We start from the raw sequence: 11,643 nt of genomic DNA, 5'->3' as shown, positions 1-11,643 counted from the left end.
AGTTATATGTAAGTAACTCACTCTTGTACAGTACAACAAATGAAAAAGCAGTTCAGGTACTTCATTTTGTCCGTTTTCTGAATCTTGATGTAACACATCTACATAAAACGATTTTAAGCAATAAATAGTAACACAACTTCAAAGATATTAAATCGGAAGCACAAAAACGAAATCTCGAGATGCATGTCGCCTCAGATCAAGTGTGAATGCATTATGATTGGTCAGAGCGCCTGTCAATCAAACTCCCACCGAAGGCTGAAACCCCGCCCTACATTCAGAACGGTTTACTCGGATAAACGTCACAGAAAAGACTTGAGTGTCTCCTTCACCTTCTCACCTCAACCAGTTTCTGATAAACATCATCATTAATACATGATTCATTTACACCCACTAATAAAGTACAGTATACAGTAAGAGCCAACACAGTGAAATACAATAGTGTTATACCTTTCTACCCTGAACAGGACGCACTTCTTGTCCTTTGAGGAGATGGACAAGTCTTTCAGTGAATAAATCTGCGTCCGTTACAGGTTTGTCAGTTCATGTACATTCAATTAATTTCTGTAATTGTAGTAATATTTTCTGTATCTCAAACAGAAGTGAGGGCATGCTAATTGTGTTTATTAATATTTTCTGTATTTTTGTATTATTACTGGGAGAGGACTCAGATGAATGTTAAAGATTATAGTATAATTTGAGTTTCTGACTCTGTTTATAGTTTTATGATCAGACGAGATGTCTCTTGTGTGAAGATAAAGCACACCGTGTTATGGTTTTCAGATTTAATGACTGTAAAAGCAGCTTCACTGTAAAATATTATGGAAATTAATACCTTTGTTTGTCCTGAGTTTATTCTTCTACAGCAGATAAACTGATGATGTGAGGAATGCTAAAGGTGAATCAACACATTTTGCTTTGACTATATTTCATTTTTACAGTGAAGAATATACAGAGCATTTAATGAAACAAGCGTCAAATCATTTGTCAAAAATAATACAAATATAAGCTTACAATAAGTGTCCATATAAAGAAGTCTTCTCAAAATAACTCGTTTTGTCGGAAGCTGTGTTGCTGTGGTGATCGTGTGAGGGGCGGGGCCGCGCCGCTGCGTCACATCCGCTCATCTTCAACCCGGAAGACCGGGAGCCATGATGACGCGCGATCCGTTCGCGTTTTTCCCGTGAGAAGCGCTTTGATGGGACACGCACACACATACACACACAGAGAGAGAGAGAGAGGGAGAGAGAGCGTGTGTTTTCAGGGCGAGTATGGAGGTAAGAAGACCGAGCTGACAGCAGAAGTGCTGAACGCCCGAAACAAACACCCGAAACTAGACTGAGTCCCGCTTCCGCTCCTCACGGCGCACACATAACTCCAGCTGTAGACACACAAGCGTGTGTGTGTTCGATACACTCTCATTTCACTCAGTCCAGTGTGCTGTAGAAGTAAACAGAGGTATTACTGATGAAGTCTGATGCACAGGCCTCGGGCCGTACCATTATCTGCGGGTCGGGGGGGTGATCTCATTAAACCACACTGATGATCACTAGTGACGGTGTCACCGTGTCGCTCTCTTCACTGTAGTCGTGTAACACAGGTGTGCTGTGTAGCAGTGAGGGTCAGTCGGTTGTTGTTGGTATTGTCGATCGGACTCATCCCCCCCTCCCCTCGTCGGTTTGGTCGGGTCTTGAATCCGTGATTACTGCTCGACTGCGGTTCCTGAGATCAGCGAGAGAACCTGACAGCGTCGTGAGTCGGTCTCACGCGTTAATTTTGCTCCGTAACGGCAGCCGGTTCGTTTATTCAGTGAACGGTATTGTCGTGTCAGCCGGAATCACCGGACGAGATCGAGATCCTCTCTGTCGCGAGCAGACTCTGTTCTGTTTCGGTCGCTGGTGTCAGATTCGACATGATCGCACGCGCTCGGCCTTCGTGACGTCACGCGGACTCGCTGTACAGATGTGCGGTTCACGCGTCCGTTAGTTCGACGCTCCGCGGGGTTCGGTGTCAGTGTTCGGTCGCCCAGAGGCGGCATGGACCTGAACTTTTACTCGGATCTGTCGGACGGAACCGGGCCGCCCGGTGACCCGGAGCTCTTGGATCCACAAGCGTTTAACGGATTCGAGAAGGTGACCGACCCCCGCCACAGATACACAGACACACACACACACACACACACACACTGATGTTCAACGATTTAAATGTTTTAAATAAGTCTCCTCTGCTCATCAGGGATGCATTTATTTGATCAGAGATACAGAAAAAAACAAGGTTGTTACAAACTAAAGCAGCTGTTTTCTGTCTGAATCTGTGTTTAAGTGTAATTTCTTTCTGTAATGTAAAAATATTTTCTTTCTGTAAATAAATGTGGCCTTGATTAGCAGAAGAGACTTATTTCAGAAACATTACAAACGTCTGAACAGCAGTGTGTGTGTGTGTGTGTGTGTGTGTGTGTGTGTGTGTGTATACGCCTCTCTCTCAGGTTACAGTAGATCTGTAAATGCTGGCACAGGGAGCTGCACGAGCAGTGTTTACAAGCACCTGAAAGGATACTGAAGTACACACATGGTTATTTTGAATGAAGTCATACCTGTGTGCTTTATTAAAGTATATATAGATTTGACTTCACATTAGAGAGACATTTGCGCACGCTGAACTCATGGTGTGGGTTTGTGTCGTCCACAGTTCCCAGGAGGAAGTGACACATACCTGGCCATCGGCGGCGAGGCGCATCACTTCCTGTCCTCCTCAGAGGTGCGGCTGTCGTCCTCGTTCCCCGCCGAGGTGCGAAACACACCACACTTAGCTTGTGTGACGGTCTCGTTAGACTGAAGTGTCCGCTGGAGACCGTTATAAATGTGTGAAGTGCAGAAGAACAGCATTAGTTAGAAGCAGGAATCTACTGTGAGACTGAGGTCTGTGCTGACAGCTGTGCTCCAGATCTGATGAGATCATGTGCTGGTGTCTGCAGACGTTTCACACTCCCAGTCTGGGCGATGAGGACCTGGATCTGGACCCGGACTCGGCGCTGGGCGTCTCTGACGTGGTGTCTGACTTCGGAGAGCTGGGCGACGGCGGGCCGTCTGGGGTTCCTGGGAACGCTGTGGTGGGAGGAAACGATCCGTCGTTCGCCTCGACCTTCGTCAGCACACCGTCACAGAGTCTGGAGCAGCTGAGTCTGATGAGCCAACAGAGCGGAGGAGCCATGCTGGAGTCTGCACTGGGGATGGTGAGACACACACACACACACACACAGAGAGACACACACACACACACACACACACACACACACAGAGAGACACACACACAGAGCGGAGGAGCCATGCTGGAGTCTGCACTGGGGATGGTGAGACACACACACACACACACAGAGAGACACACACACACACACACACACACAGAGTGGAGGAGCCATGCTGGAGTCTGCACTGGGGATGGTGAGAGACGCACACACACACACACACACACACAGAGAGAGACACACACACACACACACACACACACACACAGAGAGAGACACACACACACACACACACACACACAGAGAGAGAGACACACACACACACACACACACACACAGAGAGACACACACACACACACACACACACACAGAGAGACACACACACACACAGAGACAGAGACACACACACAGACACACACACACAAAATAAAATAGCATTATTTGGAGTAATGCAGTGTGTTTGTGGTTTAAGGTAAAACAAGAAAAGAAAAAAAAGAGGTGTGCTCTGATTGGCCAGCTATCCAGTGTGTTGTGATTGGCTAAATGCAATTTTAAATATTAAATTTTCTATCTGTCTATCTATCTTTCTATCTAAATGTGTGTATTTTTATTATTATTGTATTTATAACTGTAAATTTTACATATAGTATGGTTTAAATTCTACGTAGTTTGGGGAAGATTGAGCCTCAATCAGGACAGTAATGATTTTAAAGGTAGTTAATTATCTTCTCAGTGTAATGAAAGTGTTTCTCGCGGCAGGATCTCGCTCATCCTATTGGCTCTCAGTTCAGCAGCTCTTCCCCAATGACCATCGACGTCCCTCTGAGTGACATCAACCACGGCCTGCTGGGCCACACCCAGCTGACCACCATCGACCAATCAGAGCTCAGCGCTCAGCTGGGCCTCAGTCTGGGCGGCGGCACCATCCTGCCCCGCCCACAGTCACCTGACCAGCCGCTGTCCGCTGATTCGCTGTCTGACTCGCTGCACGACGACGACATGGATGACTTCAGACGGGTGCGTTTAGGGATTGCCACTGTTTATTTATTTTTTACAATTATTATTATTATTATTATTTGGTTTGTTGTGAAATGTCTTGAACAAGTGCAATGTTCTGCGTTGTTCTTGTACAATGTCTTGTTTTTTTTCACAACATCAAAAAAATTTTCTTCTTTTTTTGGTTGGGTTGACTTAATTTGCAATTATGTTATAAAGTCAGAATTTGCAATTCACAAATTCAAAAGTGAGATTAAAAATTTGCAGTTTTAATTTTTTTATTCAGTGGCAGAAATGAGCTTCCATAGAATTAGCATTATTAAAAGTTACAAATGATATTATACGTACTGACTCCTGGAAAGGGGTTGGCTTAATGCTGTTAGATTTAAGCACAGCATTTGATACACCATTTCATTTTAATTGAACGCCTTAGACACTGTGTAGAGATAAACGGTGTTGCCCTTCAAAGGTTTTCTACTTTTCATGACAGGACATGTGCTGTAATCATCAGGAACTTTGTTTCTGAACCTGCGACTATCTCTTGGGGTGTTCCACAGGGATCTATTCTTGGTCCAACTCTGTTTTCATTATACATGTTGTGTTTTCCTTCCTCTTGAGTTTGAAGACTGTACATCAGATAAGAACTAATATGGGATCATTTAACACATGTATTCTGAATGATTTTGTTGTTAAGCTGCTCTCTGTGGGTCTGAACTGATCTCTGTCCTTCTCTCCCGCGTCTGGTGTCTCTGTTCGGCTCAGAAGAGTGTCCTGGTGGACTCCCCGGTGTCTCTGTCCGTGTCGCCTGCCGTCATCTCCCTCTCGCCGTCTCTGTCGGAGCAGCCGGCCGTCCCGGCGTCCTCCTCTGCTCCCGGACGGAAGGGAGTCGGCGGGAAAAAGGGCAAGAAGAAGAAAGACCCGAACGAGCCACAGAAACCCGTGTCGGCTTACGCTCTCTTCTTCAGGGACACGCAGGCCGCCATCAAGGGCCAGAACCCCAGCGCCACCTTCGGAGAGGTGTCCAAGATCGTGGCCTCCATGTGGGACAGTCTGGGAGAGGAGCAGAAACAGGTGCAGAAACTCTACTGGAGACAGCTTCACTTTCATTAATACCAACAGTTCATGCTATTAAACGCGGTTCTTTATTTTACAGTTACATATTATATGATAAAATATACTTTATTATAAATTATAATTTGTTGGAAACTTCAATTTAAAATGACCGGGGTTTTAAATCAAATCTGAAAGATGCACAAGCCTCGTTTTTTTTTTTACTTCTCTAACAGGGAAAATTATTATGAAATAGTAAAAAAAAAAAAAAATCTCCCAATTTATCTTAAAGCAATTGAAGATGAGAAATTGTATGTTTTGAAATGAGAAGCAAATAAAAAATGACAGAAAATTAAGTAAATGGCATAAATATCAGCGCTTTGAGTGTCAGAAAATGTATTAGAAATGTTATGAATAGTAATTAATTGTGAAGTAAAACTACTTAATTGGTATACGCGTTTCTTTATTTTACAAAGTTACATGTTATAAGCTAAAATATACTAGAGTCAGATTACAGTGTTCACTATCTAATTCAAATTAGATGTAAAATAATAAAAATTATTTGAAAAAAAAATGTTTGTAGTAATTGAGTGAAACAAATAATAATAATAATAATGTAATTGTTTTTTATTAATTAATGTCAAAATTGTCAAAAACATTATCATCATTTAGGCATATTTGAATTCTTTTTATTTAATTCCATTCTTAAATAATCTGAGTAATAAATTCTAATTTGTTGGAAACTTCAATTTAAAATGACCGGGGTTTAAAATAAAATCTGAAAGACATTTTTTTTACTTCCCTAACAGTGAAAATTATTATGAAATGGTAAAAAATCAAATCAAATGTTAAAATAAAATATTTTTGATGACATTTGTTGTTTTTCATTACTATTACTATTACTATTTATTTCTATTAAAAGTAATTGATCTTTCTATAAAAAATGCTCGTATGGCAATAAAAATAATAATACGGACTTAAAAACCTTTCGTTAAATTAACTGAACAGTACATTTTCTTTCTCTTATTCTTTTAAACGTAAAATAAATATATAATATAAAAATTGAGAGCTATCAAAATAAACACTTTCTAGAAGAAAAAAATTTTTAAAATTACAATAAAGAATTGTAAAATAAAAACAAACCAAATAAAATGCTTTTTAACATTGTTGGATTTATCTTGTAACATTAATTTGAGACCGATAACACTGTTTGTGTTTGTCCCCCTCAGGTCTACAAGAGGAAGACCGAAGCTGCCAAGAAGGAGTATCTGAAGGCCCTGGCAGCTTACAAAGCCAATCAGCTGTCACAGGTGACCGTCACACAGACAGTAGCGCTCCATAATATGGTTTAATATGTGCAGATTAAAGGGCTGTTTACAGTCCCGAATATCGGCCGATATTTCTGCCTTTTCTAGTTTGGCCAAGACTTTTATTTTGACAGCGCTGAGAATGCCAGCTCACAGTTTGATGCTGTGTCTTATTCACTCTATAGATGTAAATTAATTGTTACCTTGTTTTCATTCAGAAGATATGACTAACAGAAACTAGTTAATGTCTTGTTTTTCTGCAGCAGGCGACTATAGAGGTGTTAGATGCTCCTGTGTCTCCTGCCGCCGCTGTGGCTCCGCCTCCTGAGCCCGCTCCGACCGTCACCCCGCCGCGCTCCTCCCGCATCCCGCTGCACGCGCCCGACAACAACACCATCACCAACATCTGCACCTCCAACATCATCCTGGACCTGCCGCAGGTGACCACGCGCTCACGCACAGGTGCGCACAAACCACAGGCCCCGCCCCCCGTCAACAAGATCATCATTCCCAAGCAGCTGCTGCAGTCTCCGCGGCAACCCCCGCCGCTGCAGCAGATGCAGGCCACGCCCCCTCCCCCGCGCCTGCAGCAGATGGTGCACTCCCAGGCTCCGCCCCCTCTGCAGGCCAAACCGCGCGGAGCCGCCGCCGTGGGGCAGGTGGTTACCATGGCGCCGCCGCCCCTGCAGATCAAGATCGTCCCGGCGCCCTCGCCGATCGTCATGACGACCGCGGCCTCACCTGTGGGGGAGGTGCCGCCGCCCGCTGCCATAGTAACAGACCTGTCGCCATCGGCAACCGAGGAGGTGGCTGAAGAAGGGGTGAGTCTGAACGAAGAAGAAACTGTGAGCTGATGCAAACTAATAATAAATTACATGATAAAAATGGGTAATTTAAATATAAAACTATCTAGATATAATTGAATCTTAAAACATATAAAGTCAATGATTTAAAAATAGCCTTTTAAATTAATTAAATATATTTTTTTATGGTAAAATATCGAAATAAACACTTCCTAAATATAATGTAATCATTAAAATATAAAAATATAAAAATGCGATAATATCAAAGTATTCACTTTATAAAAAATAAATCACAAATGTAAAAATGAATCTCTAATATATAATGTAAAAAGAACAATAAACAAAATAAACACTTTAATAATCATAATAATAAATCACATGTAAAAAAAAATAAAATGTGTAATTTTAAAAAATAATTTTAAAACACTTTCTAAAACTTTAATGATAAGAATAAACTTAAAATAAACATTTAAAAATTTAAAACTAAATAGACACTTTCTTAAAGTAATTTAAGTACTTTTGTAAATGAAACTGATCAAAAAAGACTTACTAAAAATGATTAAATCAGTGTAGAATTAAATAATTGTAAAGTTTGTAATTGTAAAATTCTAAATAAAACAAATTAAATTATAAACATTTTAAAATTTGAAGCAATTAATACAATTTTAAAAATAAAAGTTTAAAAATAAACTATTTAAAAATCTGAATAATCAAAGTGAAACCTTTACTAAAATGGATTTGGTTTTATTGTACAAAAATAGAGATTTGTATGAATGGCATTAAACTCCTGAGACTGTGAGGGGTTTTGCACAGTGTTTCAGTGTGTGTGTGTGTGTGTGTGTGTGTGTTTGTGTGTCAGATGGAGGTGGAGCTGAACGTGTCTCCGGCTCCAGACGCTCGTCCTTCAGACGCTCCGAGTGTGTGTGTCCGCGCCGGCTGCAACAACCCACCGATCGAGAGCAAGGACTGGGACCGAGAGTACTGCAGCAACGAGTGTGTGGCCACTCACTGCAGGTACACACACACACACACACACTCTCACTGGGTCTGGTAACTCAAAGCATTACAGATACACTGACATCCTCAGCGCTTGTGTGACTGGTGTTTCTGTCTGATGTCTGCAGGGATGTGTTCATGGCCTGGTGTGCCATCAGAGGACAGAACTCAGCCACCGTCACATAGACACACACAGAGACGGACAGACGTGTGTGTGTGTGTAGCATGGAGCTCTGGCTGAGTAAGAACAGCAGAAAACCCATCGAACACTCGACGTCAAACCGTTAACTGCATCTTCTCATGTACAGACTCATTCAGAGGAAAGCAGCGGAAATCTTTAATAATAATAATCAAGAAAGTGTATTCAGGATGAAAAAGTGAGTATTTAAACAGATTCCAGTCATGTGACTGTATATGACTGTGGTATTTGGTGCAGGATGGAGGCCATTTTTACCAGGTGTGTGTGTGTTCTCGTGTGAAAACACAGTCCAGAAACTATGTAAACACACACTGAGTTTGTGTCCTTGAGCACGAGTGTGTGTGTGTGTGTGTGTGTGAGATTGAGCACTAAATGGATACTTAAGCTAATAATGGACAGACTGTTTTAAACCACGACGTCACTTGTGTGAATGTTTTGGCGCTTGCTTGATTTAATTTTGAACAAGGGCAAAAGTGACCATGATACCTTCAGTTCACGCCCAAAATCCCATCGTTTCTGCTACAACAGAACTGGTAACGAACCACTATAAACTCAGAATAGATGTTCAGCAAAGCGCCATATTTAAGAGGAAGTGGGAAATTGGTTGTGACTTTCTGATAGTAAGCAATCACAGATTCCATTGACAGGAATGCATTCGGCAGAGGCTTTTATCCAGTGTGTGTCCTGCAGTGCACTCGAGCTGTACATTTAATTGATTCAAGCGTTCCCTGGGAATCGAACCCGTGAGCTTTATGTTGCTAACGCCGTAATCGGGAAACTGGTTACTAGGGTACATTTTTGTAAAGGAGTGTTTTAATATCTTTCACCTTCTCAGAACTAACTGTGACGCGGTGGATTAAAGCGAATAGATTTTATATTGGGCAAATGTACATTATACATTTAACTGCTCATGAAAATATGATCTTTTTTTTCTTCATTTTTGATTCTTCTTCATTTCTCTGACTTTGTGGACTGTATCATCATCTCAGTTTTCTTACTGTCTTGAGGAGTTTGTGAGTTGAATAAACAATCAAATGGGGAAAAAAATCTAACAAATCTGTTTCTTTGGTCATTACACTTCCTTCATATTTTATTAGGATGAGTCTTCAATTATGACCTCTCTGTCCCCTACAATTCACCAAACCAATAAGTTTAAAACAACATAAATCTAACACATACACACATTTTATCTTTTTAATTCACATGACGTGGCCATATCACGTTTGAACCTTTAACCGTACTCTCCAGCTTTTGTTGAAGAGGTCACAGAAAGGTTTGACTGTTTTGGTATTGCAGGGGATTTTAAGATTCACAAACAAAACTACACAAGAAATGATAACGGTTTTAAACACTTTTGATCTGACTCAGCATGTGCATGGACCCACACACAAAGGTGGACACACTCTGGATCTAATCATCAGTAGGGGTCTAAACATTTCATCCATTGTTATTAAGGATTTAGCACTATCTGATCACTTCTGTATTTTCTTTGATATATTGATCTCTGCTACCACTGAATCTAGATCTGTCTCTGTCAGAAGGAGATGCATAAACGAGAACACAAGTGTACTATTTATGGAGGCTATATTTTTAACACCAAGCATTTCTGCAGACTCTGTTGATATTCTCCTTGATTCCTTCAACTCAAAAGTTAAGAATGATATTGATCATATTGCTCCAATAATAGTCAGTAAGAAAACAAACAGACAGAAATCAGTTTGGAGAAGATCAACAGCAGTTCAGACTATGAAAAGACAGTACAGTGTCTTTAATCAATTTTTAAATGCCTGAATACCTGAAAAGTAGAGGAAATGCTGAGAGCAGGATGAGAGCGAGGCTGGAATGATTCCTCAACGGCCGTTTGTCAGGGATGCGCATGCGCATCGCGAACATTCTCTCTTTTAGTGCACGCGCTAATACAAATCCATAATTAATCACACACATAAAAAATAACCTTTCCTTAAGTAAATTCAAACAACTGATTAATAACATAAGATAACTTATAATATAAGATACTTATAAGATAAAATTAAATAAATTACTTTTTCTTTTTGCAACAAAATGGTAAAATATAAAACTGCAAGAAATGAATGGTATTATTGTAATTGTATCAGTAACTTTGATGCTTGTTTTTGCTTATGAAACCTTTAAAAATAATTAAATGTAATTAATTTAATAAGAAATTTTAATCCTCAAATTTTGGGAAATTATTTTCTTTTTGTGTGTGTCCTTTTTTGAATTATGAACTCCTTCAGCAGAATATTTATGTAATTATAATTTTTATTCAGTATTATATTTTGTAACTTTTATTGGATAAAATGTAAACAATAGGCTAAAAGAGGAGCATCTTTGCAGCCGAGTTTTGACCAGGTGTAATTACTAGCTGTCCGACTTTTGAGATGAATACAATGTTTTATTATTGATTTTAAATCAATTATTATTGATGATCTATTTTAATAAGTATATGATTAGTATAATTGCTATAATTGATATATTCAAATAATCTGAATTAAAATGGTTTAATGTGTTTATAATGATTTTTTTTTTAGAATTTTGGAATCACATTAATTATGGATAAAACATTTTCCTACATGCATTCTCTGTGAATTAAAACTTACATTATGGTCCCTGGAGTCTAAAAGATAACATAATGATTATTAATTATTTTTTTAAGAACCACCTTATCAATCAATCCCTGCGAACAAACCCATGTGCTCTAATAGCGCGATTTTGAACGGCACCAGATGGCGGGAAAGAGACATGCGCGCGGACGGCCAGAAGCCAGGGGCGGGCTTTGCGCGCGAGCGGAGCGCTGCACGTGACCGTCAGGGCGGGATTTGACTGGGCCCCGCGCTGGAAGACTTGAGCCTCAGGGCGGGAAACACAGGAAAACAAAACGCCTTTCCCTCCAATAACGAATTTATAATGATCAGATTAACGTCACCGCATCTTTTTACAAACATATCCAGTTTCAAGCACGTCTTTCGTTCAAAATAATAATAAAAACGTATATTCTAAACTGACACAAAATGGCAGGAAATTTTATAAATT

General features: G+C 40.4%; 1 protein-coding gene across 8 annotated transcripts; it reads left to right on the top strand.

Annotated features, from left to right (window-relative positions):
* The first annotated feature begins 1,112 nt into the window (after positions 1-1,112).
* tox4b (TOX high mobility group box family member 4 b) lies at positions 1,113-9,648 on the top strand. Of its 8 annotated transcripts, none has more exons than XM_052603315.1 (9): positions 1,113-1,274; positions 2,686-2,784; positions 2,972-3,229; positions 4,001-4,258; positions 5,003-5,308; positions 6,517-6,597; positions 6,861-7,415; positions 8,257-8,411; positions 8,522-9,648. In XM_052603315.1, exons 1-9 carry the CDS (start codon positions 1,269-1,271, stop codon positions 8,577-8,579), a joined length of 1,776 nt encoding a protein of 591 aa, XP_052459275.1. In that variant the 5' UTR covers positions 1,113-1,268; the 3' UTR covers positions 8,580-9,648. The 8 variants fall into 8 exon arrangements, with proteins under 8 accessions (XP_052459275.1, XP_052459276.1, XP_052459274.1 ...); XM_052603314.1 differs by having other exon boundaries at positions 1,126-1,274; positions 5,000-5,308; positions 6,858-7,415; XM_052603311.1 differs by lacking the exon at positions 1,113-1,274 and adding an exon at positions 1,282-2,129 and having other exon boundaries at positions 5,000-5,308.
* Positions 9,649-11,643: the final 1,995 nt, after the last annotated feature.

The sequence above is a fragment of the Carassius gibelio genome, chromosome A7 (genome assembly GCF_023724105.1).
Source record: "Carassius gibelio isolate Cgi1373 ecotype wild population from Czech Republic chromosome A7, carGib1.2-hapl.c, whole genome shotgun sequence".
In the NCBI taxonomy this organism is placed as follows: domain Eukaryota; kingdom Metazoa; phylum Chordata; class Actinopteri; order Cypriniformes; family Cyprinidae; genus Carassius; species Carassius gibelio.
This window is presented reverse-complemented; position numbering and strand designations above follow the sequence as displayed.

Excerpts from the sequence above, each read along its gene's own strand:
- tox4b (XM_052603309.1), top strand. The coding sequence starts at position 2,034 with ATGGACCTGAACTTTTACTCGGATCTGTCGGACGGAACCGGGCCGCCC. Across the intron at positions 3,230-4,000 it reads TGGAGTCTGCACTGGGGATG|GATCTCGCTCATCCTATTGG; the intron begins GTGAGACACACA and ends TTCTCGCGGCAG. Across the intron at positions 4,259-4,999 it reads ACATGGATGACTTCAGACGG|AAGAGTGTCCTGGTGGACTC; the intron begins GTGCGTTTAGGG and ends TGTTCGGCTCAG.